General features: G+C 36.8%; 1 protein-coding gene across 1 annotated transcript in view; it reads left to right on the top strand.

Moving 5' to 3' along the window:
• The window catches only part of fam20ca (FAM20C golgi associated secretory pathway kinase a), a 75,400-nt gene that overhangs the window by 3,265 nt on the left and 53,542 nt on the right, over window positions 1–18,593 (top strand). The window contains exons 2-3 of the mRNA XM_067376953.1: window positions 1,760–1,941; window positions 6,806–6,884. Coding sequence (XP_067233054.1) covers window positions 1,760–1,941; window positions 6,806–6,884 — 261 coding nt within the window. The remainder of the gene's footprint in view (window positions 1–1,759; window positions 1,942–6,805; window positions 6,885–18,593) is intronic.

The following is an 18,593-nucleotide window of genomic DNA, read 5'->3' as shown; positions in this document are numbered from 1 at the left end:
AGTTGGCGATGTCACTTTGTAAAGAAACACTACGCGCCTAGAGACTTAACACTTAATACACATGCACATGACTTCATTGTATTCACATATTTGTGCTTTTGTAGTTTATTCAAACACATGCACTTTGAAAAGTTTACAAAAAAATGTCGTGTAAATGAACGTCCATAAAAAGTGTTCTGTTTTTTAGTTAAAAGTGGTGTCGTGTAAACAGCCCCTCAGTCCCTTGTGAAAAAAAGCATGATGAATGTACTGAATGTGCACTTGTAGTGTACTTCAAATCCTACAGGTGTATTTAAAAACACTGTACTTGCAGATAATATAATATTCATTAAATGAAAGGCCACTTACAATAAGTGCACTTAAAGTGAGTACATGTTAATGACTATACCCTGGTTTCACAGACAGGGCTTAGATTAAGACAGGATTAGGCCTTGGTTTAATTACGGCATTTAAGTAGCTTTTATAATTGTGTCTTAGAAAAAACATTACTGGTGTGCATCTTGAGACAAAACAATAACACTAACATATTTTAAGATATATAATTGAAAGTTGCTTTAAGTTAAAACAGCTCAAACATGCATTTTAGTCTTGGACTAGCTTAAACCTCGTCTGTGAAACCGGGGGTATGTGTCTTAACACACTTAACTTTAACCATATTTCAAAGAAAATATAAGTAATTAATGTAATTACATATGCAAGATGTATTTACATCCTATTTAAGTGGGTCAAAAAACACTCTTAAAGGATTAGTCCACTTTCAAATAAAATTTTCCTGATAATTTACTCGCCCCCATGTCATCCAAGATGTCCATGTCTTTCTTTCTTCGGTCAAAAAGAAATTAAGGTTTTTGATGAAAACATTCCAGGATTATTCTCCTTATAGTGGACTTCAAAGGCCTCCAGACGGTTGAAGGTCAGTTCTGAATGCAGCGCCAGTTCCGTTTTTTAGAATAGGGAAGTCGTAGGACATACAGCGTAAGCTTTTTGAAGAATACGAAAGTGTGGTTTTGGCAGAACCATTTGGAAAGCGATCATTTGTTATATAAAGCATATACATTTACATTTTTTTTTTTCGAAAATGAGCAATAGTTTCGCTAGATAAGACCCTTATTCCTCGTCTGGTGTCGTTTAAAGTCCTTTGAAGCTGCACTGAAACTGTAACTTGACCTTCAACCATTTGCCCATTGAAGTCCACTATAAGGAGAATAATCCTGGAATGTTTTCATCAAAAACCTTCATTTCTTTTCGACTGAAGAAAGAAGGACATGAACATCTTGGACTCATGGGGGTGAGTAAATTATCAGGAAAATTTCATTTGAAAGTGAACTAATTGTTTGTTTAGTTTGCATTTATATAAATTTAAACTATAATACATTTTCATTTAATTGTAAATAACATGCAAATAACTGTCCGAACACATTCGCACTTAAGTATATTTTTTTATGTGATAAGTACACTTTTTAAAAGTATGCTAAAGTGTACTTCTTTTTCACAAGGAGTATATTCTATGTTATTACTAAGCTCAGATTCCACCTGGGTCTAGCAATAAGTCCTGCTAGTTTGTCTAACTATATAAAAACTATATTTTACACATTTACACTCACAAAGTGGCTTTTATCTCATTTTGGGTTCATCTTAATGTTATAAGACTAAGTACTGTATATTAAGGAAACTCAGTTCACCCATAATGTGGTTTCCTGTTTTCAGGCAGTATGTGTGCTAGTAGTGAGTAATGTCCTCCACCGTCCTTTACCGACAGGCATAACGAGGGAAACGTGGAGGAGGAGGAGTACAGTCCGGCAGGGGAGGCCAGTGCTGAGTCATACCCCAACTGGCTCCGCTTCCACATCGGGATTAACCGATATGAGCTGTACTCCAGACACACCCCAGTCATAGCGGCCCTCCTGAAGGACCTGGTCTCCCAGAGGATCACCAGCGTAGGTAGGTTCGGAAACTTCAGGTACATGAGCTGCTCCTGTGTAATGGAACAGCCCAGCTGAAGTTGGATGGCTCTAGGTCCTGTGCTGCCATCCCGAAAGCAATTATTGCCATGTGGTTGACATGAGCCAACTAGGTCAATGGTGTGCAAATAGTCATTTTGGTTAAATTACAATGAATTTTGGAGGCTAAAGGGGCTTTATTGAATGGATGCAATACACATGTTTGAGTGGATGAGGAATGTGAAAATCATAATAATTTGAGAAAATTGGCCACTTTCCACAAATAGAATAGTACTTGGTAATTTTAGATATGTTGCATAAACTTATCAAACATAAGATTAATATGCATGAAAAATAGCTCATTTTAAACACACGTTAAAAGTTGGTTTTGTCAGAAATTGCACTGTCAATGAAGCTCAACCATTCTCCACTGTTACCAAAGCTATTGTAAGAATAATTGTAAACGTTAAACAAATTAATTTAAGCTATTAGTAGACTACAAACCATCATTTTGTCCCAAACTAGTTAGCCCCCTATTTAGTTACTGTATTTTGGCTTAATCTGTAAGCTTGTTACCGGGTATAGTTTAAAAAACTATATGTTTTGTTTAATTTCAAAAAATCATACAAATCTGGGTTAGTAAATGTCCTATGTTTGGTTAGTCTCAACCTCAGACATCACAACCCACAGACCTTTGGCTGAACATTTGATACATACACTGTAAAAAAAAATAATTCTTGGTTTAACTTAAAAGTAAGTTAGTTACCTGGTTGCTTTAAAAATTTGAGTTCACCGAAATTAGAAAAATTGAGTTAATAAAATAAAGGCGATTGGTTTATTCAACAGAAACTCAAAATATTATGTTAACTGAACGACATTAATTATTGATTTGTTGATTTGACAAATGAAAAAATGGTGTGATAACAAATCATGAATATAATGGCACTCGAAATGGGAAACACTTTGGGAGTTTTGAAGTCGACATATGATTGGTTGAATTCTATAGGATGTCCAGGAGACATGTGCGTCACGTTCTTTAACGGTCCACCTGGAAACAAAGCCATCGTGAAGCCAAACCCCCTCATGGAAGAAGAAAGCTGTCGTGTTTACAAGTGTGACAATGAGCGCTTATCAGGATCAACTAAATACAAATTTTTGAATTAATTAATTATTAGTTGTAAACCGGTATGTGTGTTATTGTATCAACTTTACATTTTAACACCCCTTAAACATGATGGTGAACAAAACAACTTGTGATTGGTTGCTTTACATATCAGTCAGACAGCCTTTGGCCAGTCCTTGGCCAATGAAAGCTGTCAGTCTGAGGGTCTGGCTACGCGAGACTAACATTTTGGTAACAAGGTCGCAAATCTCTAAAATAAATTAAAACTGCTCATATAATATTTAGTTTGACCTTCTGTGGTCGACATTTGTGAAGGTTAAACACGGACTTTCACTCTTCATTTACTGAAAAGGGGGGAAAAATACTATTTTCAGACCCTGTTTTGTCTCCTATTCGTGTAAAGTGCCATTTGTACATATTTTATTTAGAAGCTTGTGAGGTATACAGAATGATCCACATAGACATGTTTGTGTGTGCATGCACTCAGGCACTTGAGATGGCTAGTAAACATCAGGACCTATTTCTGTAGGCAGAATGATGGTAGAAGCGGCATGCACACTTCCTTTTATTCCCAAGAGAGCATGTGATTGACAACCACTCTTCTTCCATTAGTCTGAAAGTCCACCTGAAGATCTTTATGTACTTTTTTCCTGCCCTGAGCACATCAGTCTGATACATCTGTATTGTGATGCTCTTATAAAAACAGCCTCTGACTTAAGAAACTATACTATATGAATGAAAAATATTATTTAATAAACCTGACACCAACTAAAATCATTTTAAGGGTTATTAAAAATAGCTCATAGCTCATAGCTGTGCTCATAGCACATTTCATTAATATGATATTATCTGCAATTACAGTTTTTTAAAATGCTTTTAAGATTTGAAGTACACTACAAGTGCACGTTCAATACAATTATGCACACTTTTTCACAAAAATTTTGACAATAATGACTGTTTTCAAGTAGGTTTCCTGAACACTCGCCCTCTCTGCCATTGGTCAGACATACAGATAGTACTGCCCCAAACATAGCAATGTTTTTTAGTGTCACAGAGAATATTTGGGTTCACACATAGGTATTCATCATTAAAAAAATAAATTTATTAAGAATTCTTTGTTCACTTTTTACAGTGTGGGTCAATACAGCTTCTGGAACAAATAGCACCTTGCTTTAGGTAGTTTTAGTCATATTAGGATTAATTAAAGTTATAAATTCAGCACTTGGTGAAATACTCTGCTGTGATTGCAGCGCTTTCAAAAAATTATACTGTTTGCTGGCAACATTTAGGACACATTTAATCAAATAAATAGAGCAGTTCTCCAGGGATTGAAGCAAATCAAAAGATGCACAGTTAAACAATACTTATTTGTGTATGTGTAGACCTAGATACACTAGATAATAACACTAAGAGCTACGGCATTATGGTTCTGTTCCACTAATGAGTTCAATAAGACTTTAATGCTGCAGAATTGCACAGGTGCCCTCTGGGGAAATATGATACAGAATTTTTGGATTACTCGACGTAAAGCCATATCAGCCATCTTTGCTGTCCAATCTCATTAATCAGCCTGACAAAAACATGTTTTCTGCTGAGGTAAGGTCAGTTTCCTGACTTTGCTTATAGCTTTAAGACTTCCAGAACTAGACTGTCTGGATCTGGCACTTAAAAAAAAAGAAAATGAGAGACATGCAATGACACAGCCCCAGCTGGGAAAGCCACGAGAAACATGACTTCACTCTAGACAGTATGGTGTAATTTTGGGGGATTATTCGCTTTGTAGTAAATATGATTTGTTGTGACTAAGTTAAGCTGCCAAAGGCCTGTGTACATGCAAACCACTTGGGAGGGGACTTCATTTAATCTTCAAAAAGTTTAAAATGCAGTCTAAAATTCTTAGACTAGGTTACATTTGATTTTGAAAAACATTTATGTCACATACACATTTAACACATTTTTTTTTTTACTTATTTCCATCCAATTTATGTCCTAATGAATTTTAATTCAGGAATTTTGAAAACATCTTCATCATTGTACTATAATGCATGTATGAATCAGTGTTATTTTAGATGCTATTATAATTTTTATTTATATTTTATATAAATATATAATTTTATGTTTTCCCTTTTTATGTTAATTTTAGTTATTTTGCTGTGCTTTGTCATTTTTTAAATATAATAATTTAATATATTATTTCAGTTTTAGTTATATTAAACATCAAGTTCAACTAAATTAAAATGAGAAATGAAAACTAGCTAGAAAAAAAGTGAAGTTTTAGTTAATAGTTTTAATTAAATGAGTATCACATCATTGCATCACATCACTGGCCTTGATTATTCATTTATCATATCAGAAATCTCAAATTTATACAGAAAAGATGGTTCACCCATATTACTATGATTGGGAGAAAGTGCAATGCGCAATATGGCGGAATAAGTCCCGCCCTCTAAATAAAACGGCCAGTCATAAAGGCATCATATCACTGGAGCTGCTGTTAGAAGCTCCGTTTCCTATAGAAACAGTCAGACAGTTGTTGTCAGATTTCATTGGTGATTTCAAATATGAAATTTAATCGTAAAGGCTTTTGCACAGATTTCAAAAATTTCGTATGCGTTTTTTTCATATTCGTGATCCTAAAAATTTGTCTCGCACAGAGACCTTGCATACTGTGGCCGATGCGTATTAATGAATCCATTGCGAAAAAATTCGCAAAACATTACAAAATGGAGATTTCAAGCAGTGAGAATGATTTAAAAAGAGGAAATATTGGGTCCATCCAATCCCGAGATTGCGTAGAGAGAGAGCTGGTTTTAGCTGGTCTCCCAGCCTGGTCATAGCTGGTTTTAGAGGGGTTTTGACTTTTGACCAGCTTAAACCAGCTGAACACCTGCTAAAACAGGCTGGGAGACAAGCTAAAACCAGCTACTTCCAGCTTAAACCAGCTAAGACCAGTCAACCAGCTTAGGCTGGTTTTAGCTGGATTTTTCAGCAGGGGAAGGAGAGTTCTACCTCATCAAGGAGCTGTGTGATTATCCCGAGCATTTCAAAGTTTACTTCAGGGTGTCAGTGTCTCAGTTTGATGCTTTGCTAGTTATACTGGCACAATCTGTCTTTATATTCTGTCTCTTTGTATTCCAGATGGCATTCTGGATTTTGGCGTTCGCTTGAAAAACGCAGAAAATCAAACCTGATTTTGAATTTTTTTATGACGGACGAAAGTTTCGGAGGGAGTTTGTAAACGTGATTGACACAACGTGAGATCGTATTTATTTTTAACGTGCGGAAATTTGCAAATTTCGGACTCAGTGTGCAAAGACCTTAAAACTTGTGAACAGTTTTGGGGAATTTAATGTTTCCCCATTCAAAGAGATAGGAGCTGCACTTGCATGCCTGAGAGGCATTTCAAAGATGGCCGCCGAGTGAAATGGCTTATCTTAAAGGGACTTTGCAAATATCTCATATTTCAAATGTTTCAAACTCTTTGACTCTCATAAGCAGCAGATGGTTGCTTAGTCTTGTGAATCTGCATGTGTTCATGAGATTTGCTGACAAAATGTACTGCTGCTTACAAAACTGACTCCAAAACATCACAGCTAATACATGCATGTGTGATATAGAGCGAAAGCTGTTTAGCATGAATGCTGGAAGAGAAGGTTGTGTTAGTGTGTGGGTGTGTGTACATATTGTCTTGTTTTTAGAAAGCTGGTCGGCTGGTGTTACAGTAATTATGTTCTTTTCACAGCTATGAAGTCAGGCGGCACTCAGCTGAAGCTCATCATGTCATTCCAGAACTACGGACAAGCCCTATTCAAACCTATGAAGTAAGTGATACTGCAGTCTTTCATTTTTCATGAATGCATTTCCAATAGAGAACCAGTTTTCCAGAAGGTCCTCTGCATGCTTTCATCCCAAGTGTATTTATGATTCGTGGACTAAGCCTTTTGTGTTTCAACAAAAACCTGTTTTTCTGCTGTTGCATGTTGACCAAGATTAAAGGCCCCGGTATACTTCAAACAAAATCGAAGAACGAACTGATGTGACATAATTTCGAACAAAATCAGGCCAAAATGAAGTTCATTTTGTGTTCTTTTTGGAAGTTCGAAACTTTCAGGAAACGTTCGCTCCAGCTGCAATGCACCTTCGTTCTACTATTGGTCAGTGAGTGATGATAACGTAATGGGAGGTGTGCGCCGAGGCTCCGCCTTCACTTGTGTGGAACGAGTCTCTGACTAATTTCGTGTGTTTGAGTTCGTAGAGGTAAGATCTCCGCGGGTGAAAACATGAACACACTGCTTTATAGTACAAAATGAAGTTGTGCTTGTAAAAAAATGAGGCACTAACACAGTTTTTCATGTTTGATACTGAAAAGCTGCTTGATTTTAAGCAATCAGTTGAATAAAGTGCTATATGTAGACGTGACGTGACTGGAGTGCTAATTTTCCAGAGCTCGTGGCATATTTATGTGCACAGCACATATTTCCATATTCATCTACGTAAATGCTGATCTCAGCAGTGTTGGCGGCGTCAGATGTTCGTTTACAGTATATCGCTGCTCACGCATTTCGAACTTCGTTTTACCCCTAAACGAAGAACGAAAAAGAACTTCGTTTGAAGTATACCGGAGCCTTAATAGTGTATGTACACTGCGTTCCAAATTATTATGCAATTGACATATCAGTAAGATTTTAGTTTTTTCTAAGAAAATGTTTGTTTGTTTATTTATCCATGTCTTTTTAGATAACTGGTATCAATCTCAGACAAAATTATTTGCCAGGCTCTATGTATTTCTCTAAGCTCTAAGGCTTATTAATGAAAGTTCCTATAAAAAAAATGTATTAAAAGGGCAGCTATAAAAAAAGCCAGTGTTGAGCAGCAAACAGGTATTTGAAGCTCCTGGTGTCTCTGGAGTCTTGAGAACCTCACCATGCAGGCTGGCAGTTGTGCGTAAAGATGCATTTTAGACACCACTAACCAAACCTAACAAAGAGAAACATTTACAGTGGGTGTAGAAATACATTTTCAAACAGTTTTATTGTTTTTTTTTGCAGCATGGGATAGTGCATAGTGCATTGTAGAATAGTGCATTCTTCTATGCACTATCCTCCTTTTTATACCATAGCTGAAAATGGCCAGTTATGAACTCCACATATCTTGCAAAAGTCTTTTTAATGAGTACCACATGAGTACCAGGACTTAGGCCTAGTTTCACAGACAGGGCTTAGATTAAGCCAGGATTAGGCCTTAGATCAATCAGGACATTTAAGCAGCTTTTATAAAAAACACAAACAATGGCAGTCACATATTTTAAGACATGTCAGTGCAAGTTGCTTTCAGTTAAAGGATTAGTTCACTTTCAAATAATATTTTCCTGATAATTTACTCACCCCCATGTCATCCAAGAGGTTCATGTCTTTCTTTCTTCAGTTAAAGAAGAAATTAAGAAATTAAGGTTTTTGATGAAAAATGGCCTCAATGGCCTCCAAACAGTTGAAGGTCAAAATTACAGTTTCTTTGCAGCTTCAAAGGGCTTTAAACGATACCAGACGAGGAATAAGGGTCTTATCTAACGAAATGATCAGTCATTTTTAAAAAAAAATGTAAATGTATATGCTTTATATATACAAATGATCTCCTTCCAAGTGCTTCCACCAAAACCACACTTTCGTATTCTTCAAAAAGCTTATGCTGTATGTCCTACGCCTTCCCTATTCTACTCACGGAAAAAATGGAACTGGCGCTGCATTCATTCCGTAAGTAGAATAGGGGAGGTGTAGGACATACAGCGTAAGCTTTTTGAAGAATCCGAAAGTGAGGTTTTGTCGGAAACTGTAATTTTGACCTTCAACCGTTTGGAGGCCTTTGAAGTCCACTATAAGGAGAATAATCCTGGAATGTTTTCATCAAAAACCTTTCATCTGAAGAAAGAAGGACATCTTGGATGACATGGGGGTCAGTAAATTCTAAGGAAAATTTTATTTGAAAGTGAACTAATCCTTTAAAACAGCTCAAACATGCATTTTAGTCTGGGACTAGATTTAAGACTTGTCTTTGAAACCGGGGGTCAATGTTTTGACTTCCAGGCATTAAAGAGATCACCTAAAAATGAAAATTCTGTCATTATTTACTCTCACACTCATGTCATTCCAAACCCATAAAACAAAGATAGATATATTTCTAAGTATCGTTTTAAATAAAGAATAGGAGAGTCCATACCAAAACTAATAATGACGGCACAGAGAAACGATATTGTTGGAATCACTTTCAAAAACATTTTTTTTTCCAGTTTATGAAAGATAAAAACATTTACTACCAATCATAATTCGTCCTGCTTTAAGGAGCTCGAGCATTTAAAGTGGTAGCGCGCACATATAATGAACAGAACAATATCGTGTGGACACTAATAGTTATCGTTATAGTTATCATTCTTGGTGTGAACGGGCCTTAAGACTTTCATTCATCTTTGGTACACAAATTAAGATATTTTAAATTAAATCAGAGATTTCTGTCTCTCCATTGAAAGTCTATTAAACCAAAACTCTGCAATGTTCATACAGTGTATATCGAAAAAATAATATGTATGAATCGAGCAGTTTCCCTAGTTTTTGAACAGATTTCATTTTGGCTCTATTTTGCATACAAACATTGATCAGTGAAAATACATAGAACATTCAAATTTGGTAAACTGAAGCTCAAGCATGAGAACCAATTTAAGAACTTCCACAAGAACCAATGCAAGTAAATCAAGCAAGTAGTGTTGAGCATAAAAATATCTTATAATTTGTGTTTTGGGTTTGGAATGATGTGAGTAATTGATGACAGAATTTTTGGGTGAACTGTCCCTTTAAGTGCTTTTCAATAGTATGAATGCCCTTATTATGATATTGAACAAAGCAAAGATAAATTGAGTATGCAGCCATTTACCTATAAATCCCACTAAAGATTGCATCTGAGCTTGACAATTATTTGTAGCTCCTCAGTTGTGTTCAGCGTTTGTTGGCCGGCAGGATGAGTGTCCGTAAGATCTTTCCTGGTGGGTAATGATCAGTCTAGTTTTAATTAACATCGCCAGGCTTACGCATTAATTAAAAACTGTGAGACACTATCACACGCTCTCAGGGATATTTGCCAGCAGAAGCTGTAACAGCCGCACATAAAACAGGGCGGATCGACAGAGTGTGTCTGCCATATTCCCTCTGTTGAAGGGCTGCCAGGGCTACCTGACTCATTTGTGATCAAATAATTGCTAGATGATGCTCGATTGCTTCCACCCAGAGGAAAACCTTTTTTGTTGTTGTTGTTTTCTTTGATTATGCTTTGTCATTTGCCATCTGTGATTTCTTAGTCTTTCTTGGTGGGTCCAGACAGAAGCAGTTGGTCGCTAAAAACACATACATGGATATATTACGCAACAGTAGCATCAGGAGATGCACAATTCACAATCCAGACAAGGTGGATTATGCATGTTTGGATTAGTAATCCCTGCTGAAAAAAATTACTGGCTTAGGACAAGATGAATTACTGCTTAGATGTACTACACGATACTGTACAAAAGTCTTAGGCGGGTGAGAAGTTTTTCCTCTGGTTTCACAGACAAGGTTTAAGCCTAGTCCCAGACTAAAATGCATGTTTCAGCTGTTTTAACTGAAAAAATAAAAAATAAAAAAAAAATCTTAAAATATGTCAGTGTTATTGTTTTCTCTCAAGATGCTCAACAGTAATGTTTTTGTCCAAGGCCAATTTTAAAAGCTACTTAAATTACCTAATTTAACAAAGGCCTAATCCTGGCTTAATCTAAGCCCTTTCTGTGAAATCGGGCCTCAAAGATGCTTATCATTGTCTTTTGCTTTAGTGTACCATAGGGATTCGGGTAGGGTTCACGGGTGCACACTTGAGTTCAGAAAACAGTGATCACATCATTCATATGAACCGAACTGTGATGTCAATCAAACCACAACACTGACAAGCAGTCTGACAACAGATGGTATGAGTCACATAGAGATATCTGATCTTACGTCCATCTGAGATTACACGAAGAGATGGAAAAAACTGAGACAGACTAAATCCAGAAGAACTGTGGCAATATCAATAAGACACTTGGAGAAATATAGCTGCAAATTTACCTTTAAAAATGTCTGCAAGTGTACCTAGGAAAAAAGCTGTTTTAAACACAAAGGGTGGTCATACCAAATATTAATTTAAGTCAAGTGATTTTCTTAATACAATCCAATTTTTGAAAACATCCTCACTTTATCAAATTTTTTCACAAGTGCCTAAATATTTTCACATTACTGTAGCTGTATCAAATTAGGGTTACACTTTATCTCAATGGACATTTTACTAACTATAACTTTGCAACTACATGTCAAATAACTCTCATTAGTGTATTAGTAGATTGTGTAGTAGAAGGGTAGGGTTAGGTGCTAAGATTTGGGTTAGTAGGATAAGTTGACATGTAGTTGCAAAGTTAGTCAGTAAAATATATGTAGCAGACAGTCTACTAATGTAGTTGACATGTAGTTGCAAAGTTAGTCAGTAAAATATATGTAGCAGACAGTCTACTAATGTAGTTGACATGTAGTTGCAAAGTTACTTATAGTTAGTAAAAAGTGTTACCCAAATTAGCTGACTTGATTTTAAAAATGTTGTATTGAACATCCCTAATTTGGTGCTAGTCTCATTTGTGGACCAGTATATGGGTAAACTTGATGGTAAACTTGAACTTTTAATAATTTAACCTGACATGTCGCATTCCGTAACTCATACGCTGTATCTTACCTTTTCCTCTCACATTAAAGGATTAGTTCACTTTCAAATGAAAATCACCCCAAGCTTTACTCATCCTCAAGCCAATCTAGGTGTATTTGACTTTCTTCTTTCCAGGGGCGCCGTTGGCACGGGGGACAGGGGGGTCAGGACCCCCGCAGTTTTGAAAAGATAGAAGTCGACCCCCGCACTTTTGATAAGGGCTGCTTCAGTTAGTCACACTATATCATCTTTTATCTTAGGATATTTTCTTTCAAATGAGACCATTTTCACGTTTCTGTGAGCTTCCGTTCGTAAATAATCAGCTGTTTTGTCGCGGATGTGAACAGGAAATGCGCTCTCGAACGGAAAAACACGCGATCTCCAAACCATCGATTAAAGCGTGCTAACGTTTTAGGACAGGTCGATGGTATATAAATCATGCCCGAACGTTAGCGTTTGTCAATCAAGCACAACTGTCCATTCAAAAATCGAGAAATTTGACACTTTAAGGTAAGGAGGCTGGAGTTCCGGTCAGTCTCGCGCAAGCCTTTCAGAGAAACTCATTTGCCCATGAGCGCCGAAAGACCATGGGAAAGACGCGTTTGGCGCATTTTGGTTGTCATAACATATTTCCATATTTTAACAAGTTATGACGTAAAATATCTAGTATCTGCCAGACTGCCTTCAGTATTCAATTTAGGAAGAAAGCGCAATGCCTCTCGCAGTTCAAAAAGCTTACGCTATGTCATACAACTTCCCTATTCAACGGAAGCTAGATATTTTAATTCCTAACTTGTTAAATATGGATTTTTTTATTTATTCTTTTTTACAAACAAATGCATTGATTTGCTTCAGAGGGCCTTTATTAACCCCCCGGAGTCTTGTGGAATACGTTTATGATGGATGGATGTGGATGGATGCAGTTTCTTCAGCTTCATACTCATTGGTATCACTCACTGCCATTATAAAGCTTGGATGCGTCAGGATATTTATTAAAGGGTTAGTTCACCCAAAAATGAAAATTCTGTCATTAATTACTCACCCTCATGTCGTTTCACACCCGTAAGACCTTCGTTCATTTTCGGAACACAAATTTTTAATAAAATCCGATGGCTCAGTGAGGCCTCCATTGCCAGCAAGACATTTGACACTTTCAATGCCCAGAAACCTACTAAAGACATATTTAAAACAGTTCATGTGACTACAGTGGTTCAACCTTAATGTTATGAAGCGACGAGAATACTTTTTGCGCAGGAAAAAAAACAAAATAATGTCTTTATTCAACAATATCTAGTGATGGGCAATTTCAAAACACTGCTTCATGAAGCTTGAAGATTTACGAATCTTTTGTTTCGAATCAGTGGTTCAGAGTGTGTATGAAACTGCCAAAGTCACGTGATTTCAATAAAGGAGGCTTCGTTACGTCAAGTGTTTCAAACTTTCAATGGTTCACCACTGGTGGGCCTGACTTTGGCAGTTTGATTCACGCTCTGATCCACTGATTTGAAACAAAAGATTCCTAAACTTTTGAAGCTTCATGAAGCAGTGTTTTGAAATCGCCCATCACTAGATATTGCTGAATAAAGTCATTATTTTGTTTTTCTTTGGTGCATAAACATAACATTAAGGTTGAACCACTGTAGTCACATGAACTGTTTTAAATATGTCTTTAGTAACTTTCTGGGCATTGGAAGTGTTAATTGTCTTGCTGGCAATAGAGGCCTCACTGAACCATCAAATTTTATGAAAAATATCTTAATTTGTGTTCCGAAGATGAACAAAGGCCTTACAGATGTGGAATGACATGAGGGTGAGTAATTAATGACAGAATTTTCATTTTTGGGTGAACTAACCCTTTAATATATCTCCAATTGTGTTCATCAGAAAGAAAAAGTCATATACAACTAGGATGGCTTGAAGGTGAGTAAAGCTTGGGGTAATTTTCATTTGAAAGTGAATAAATCCTTTAAGTTCATAACTAAGCCTGAGAAAGTGATCACCCTCTCTTTATAATTTCATAGGAAATCTGGGTTTTAATTTGCATGATACACTGACCTGCATGATACACATCTGCTATTATAACTCTTGTGCCAGCGACACAAAAAAGGAACATTGTGTATCACATGCTTTCTGTTAAAATCCCAGCTTTCATCTAGTTCTCAAGAAAGATCATGAAAGGAAACAATATTTTAGTGGGTTGGCAATGTATGTAATAAAAGCAATAATTAAACATAATATCTCACTAGACTGAGACAAACACTGAAAGACTGATTAACAAACAAACAGAGTTCTCTTTAGCTGTGTTTCACAATTTTGAGCAATTACACTTTGGAGGTGTTAAAACAATTAGATTATGCCATGCATTTCTCAGTTTGTGATGTGAATAATCATTGCTAAAGGACCAAACACCATGTGCTAATCTTGAAGAATCATCTATACCGACTCAAACCATTGAACATCCAGAGCAAATGGCCACCCTCACCACAGCAAGTATGCACTTTTTCATCCCAAGTAAAGCTCTTTCCCAGGCTCTATATCCATCTCCCACTACGAGAAGGCTATGGATTTCTCCATCTCTAAAAGCTGGGAGTATATCCCAGAATCCTTGTTGACGGCACAAGGCCACCCTTTCCCTCACCTGCCCCTCTGTACAGCCGTAAAGAAGCATCAAAGCTTCTTTTGATGTGCTGCTGCTTTGAGCTGGATGCTAATCTATCTGCAGGCGCATGGAGGGGTAACTGCTCTGGTTCTCGCAGTCTTGGAAAGCCACACGGGCTGGCGTGTGTATGTGTTTGGAGTTTATTGAACTTGAGTTATCTGACTGGGATCTAGGTGCAAATGCAGCAATAAATCATTGTGCAACCTTTCACTCTACCTTCTCCATGTTCAGTCAGAGACCAGACCAGGGGGACATGTGCCACGGAAAAGCACTCATCCCATCAGAATGAGGAAGGAGTAGCTGTAGTGTGCAGGAAAGCCCTGCTCACTGAACGGTTTAATTATGTCACACCACAGCACTGAACACTGATGATCGCCAAGGAGTGAGGAATGAGATCAAATTAGAGAAAGACAGAGAGACAGAAAAAGCCCTTGTGTAAAAGAAGTAGCCTACACTTTAGCATAATTTTAAAAACAGTGCTCATTACGGAAAGAATATACTTTAAAAAAAAATGTACTTAAGTGCGAACTGAATGTAATGTTTTTTGACACTTAATTACATGTTATTTACAATCTAAGCCCTGAAACCGGGCCATTGTGCACACTCTTTAAGTTGTCTTTTATATCCTTCCATATTATATTATGTACGTAAGTGCACTTCTTTTCATATGAGACAAGGTGTTGTGTAGGGTAGATTTACAAACTTGACAACCAAGATTCTTTCTAGTGATCTGTCGAGTTAAAATAAGAGACTGTGATTTACATGTTGAGATTGTTTGTATGCGAGCACAACATGATTTATCCATGTCTTGTGTTCTTTGGTAACAATAATCTTATCAAAGTTAGCCTTAATGCTAACCCTAACAACACTTTAACTTAAAATGATGGGTTATTCCTCCAGGCAGCGTGCAGATTATTCAGTGACTGAGAGAGGTTTACTATCAGTCAGTAATTTTCAGGCTGTGATATGTTTGTCAATTTGTCTCGCACAACCAAATTGTTATGTTGCACCAAAATTAGCCAAACAAACATTTTTTGCTATCTTACAACCCGAATTCCGGAAATGTTGGGATATTTTTTTAAATTTGAATAAAATGAAAACTAAAACTTTCAAATCACATGAGCCAATATTTTATTAACAATAGAACATAGATAACAAATGTTTAAACTGAGACATTTTTACAATTTTATGCACAAAATGAGCTCATTTCAAAATAGTTGGGACAGGTGCATGTTTACTGTGATCTCTTTTTTTCAAAACAGTTTGAAAATGTCTGGGCATCGAGGTTATGAGTTTCTGCAGTATTGGTGTTGAAATTTGGTCCCGTTCTTGCCTAATATAAGTTTCCAGCTGCTGAAGAGTTTGTGGTCATCTTTGCCGTATTTTTCTCTATAGGTGAAATATCTGGACTGCAGGCAGGCCAATTCAGCACCCTTGGACCATGTTCACATATGGCTTCCTTTTTGCATGATAGAGCTTTAGTTGGCATCTGCAGATGGCACGGTGGATTGTGTTTGCTGACAGCAGTTTTTGGAAGTATTCCTGGGCCCATTTAGTAATGTCATTTACAAAATCATGCCGATGAGTGATGCAGTGTCATCTGAGGGCCAAGACCACGGGCATCCAATAAAGGTCTTCAGCCTTGTCCCTTACGCATAGAAATTTCACCAGTTTCTCTGAATTTTTTTGCTGATGTTATGTACTGTAGATAATGAGATTTGCAAAGCCTTTGCAATTTGATGTTGAGGAACATTGTTTTTAAAGTTTTCCACAATCTTTTTTTGCACTTTCACAGCTTTGCCCATCTTTACTTCTGAGAGACTCTGCTTCTCTAAGACGTCCCTTTTATAGCTAATCATGTTACACACCTGATATCAGTTAACTTAATTAGTTGCAAGATATTCTCCCAGCTGAATATTTCCAAAATTTCTTGCTTTTTTAACTATTTGTTGCCCCCGTGCCAACTTTTTTGAGACCTTTAGCAGGCATCACATTTGAAATGAGCTCATTTAGTGTATAAAAGTTTAAAATTTCTCCATTTAAACATTTGTTATGTTATACATGTTCTCTTGTGAATAAATATTGGCTCATGTGATTTGAAAGTCTTTTCGGGTTGTATGATAAATATCTGATAAAGATATTGTTGTTATGTTTTGATGACCTATGTCTGATACAGATCCTAACAGAAAGTATTTGAACAGAAATCAGCCAAACACTACTGATAGCATTAGCAACTTACTTCTAGTAATCATACATTTTGAGGTTACTGAAGTGTTGTTTGAATTATGTATGTATTTATACATTCCCATACCTCAAATTGTAGAGTGTGATTTTAGCAGTGCCAAATTATCATAAGTCAAAAGTTCAATTCCCAGGGTGAAAAAAACCAACAACCAGAGACTCACCACAATTTAATCGGAGTCCAAAAAGGTGCGTAGGCCACAAAATCCTTTGTAGAAATAAGCGGGGAAATCATAAACACCATCATTTTCATCATTTCTTCAGTGTGCAGGGTTGTAATATTTATTTTTGTTCATTTGGTTCCGAGGGAACGTGAATTGATAAAACATATGCGTTCAATGCGAACGTAAGAAGCTTTAGATAACAGCATTTGCCAAGTGCATAAATGCATATTTGCAAAACCTTTTTGTTTTGACTTCCTATATTGGGATTCCAGCTTTGACTATCAGACCCATCCATAATTCACTCCTTGACTCCAGGATCTTATCCTAACCTCTATATTCCTGGGCCATCCAGAGTGTTGCTTGAGGAAAATGTCCTACTTGGATAAACCATGTTATGAACCCTCAAACAGTTCTCGTTTACTCACAAGTTTGGTCTGTAAGCAGCTCTTTAAAGTGTGTGCCAGGCTAGATGTGTCTCAACAGGAACAAAAACTCTCACGCAGCAAAATAGCTTGTGGATCTTTAAGCTAAGAGCCAAGTTTGAGTTTTCCACTCCTTTGATGTTAATGATTTTTTCCCCCTCGTATTGGTTTTGAAATTGCTGCAGTGCTTTGATATGAACTCTCACAGCAGCAACTGCAAGTCTTTTCAGCTACAGCTGGCATGCATTCAACGATGTAATGTAGAATATGTTCATGTAATGTAGAATATTGCATGGATATCACCCAGGGAGATACTATCATCCCCATACTATCTTTCTCCCTCTGATTGCCACTGGCACTGTGTGGTATCTCTGTGGTACCAGCTTTTAGTAAGTTCTGTTGTAGGTTATGTGCACATCAGTTGTCTTCATGGTACGTATGAGGCCGTCTTTACCTTATTAATGCATGTCAGGTCGATTTATGACTTGGGAAATCATCTCGCTAAAGCACAATGCATGTCAAAACCTGCGCTGAGGACTTTCAAAGTAAGCAGGGTTTATCTGTGTTGTTTTGGAATGCAGATGAAAAAATCCAGTTGGAAAATCCAAGTTTATTCCCAGCTTCAGATGCGCTTTATCATATAAAAAAGGGGGGGAGAGAGTTTGCTTATTGAATATGTGGGAAGGAATAAAAAAGATGCATGATAAAACATGTTTTATGGTCAATGGATAAGCGTATTTAAAATAAATATATAAAAACAGTACATTTGCCGCACTGTATTGGATCTCATATTGAAATATTCTGATATAGTAGAAGAAGCTTAGAATATTTTAGGTTCAAATCCTGTTATGGCAGTTCACATGTCAAACTCCATGAAATATGACAACTGGGGTAATGTTTAGAGCATGCTGTCTGAGCCCTCAGCCGTAGCAGGAAGTTAAGCTGAAGTGATGCATTTATGCATAGTGTGTTGAGAAGGGTTGGATTTTTAAAAGTGGCTGACCTGGGACGTGCTGAAAGACACAATGTTTAGGGATTACAGGATGTCAAATCTGACTGAAGGAGATTGTTGATGATGCAACCAGATCTAGAAAATATAAAAATGCTGGTAAACCCCAATGAGAAAAGTGCAAAATGTTTAAATTAAGAACCAAGGGGTTTTGCTGGTTAGCATTGGCATTTTTATCTATAGATGGACTTTTATTTATAGACCTCCTTTGAGAAACTGTGCTGCTTTGTTGTTTTTCACACCACTAACATATTATCTGTAAAGGAAGTTACATTTTATTGTTAGATTCT

This window comes from Chanodichthys erythropterus, chromosome 3 (genome assembly GCF_024489055.1).
Source record: "Chanodichthys erythropterus isolate Z2021 chromosome 3, ASM2448905v1, whole genome shotgun sequence".
NCBI classification, from domain to species: Eukaryota; Metazoa; Chordata; class Actinopteri; order Cypriniformes; family Xenocyprididae; genus Chanodichthys; species Chanodichthys erythropterus.
Note: the sequence above shows the minus strand (reverse complement) of the source record. Positions and strands in the feature narration are given on the sequence as shown.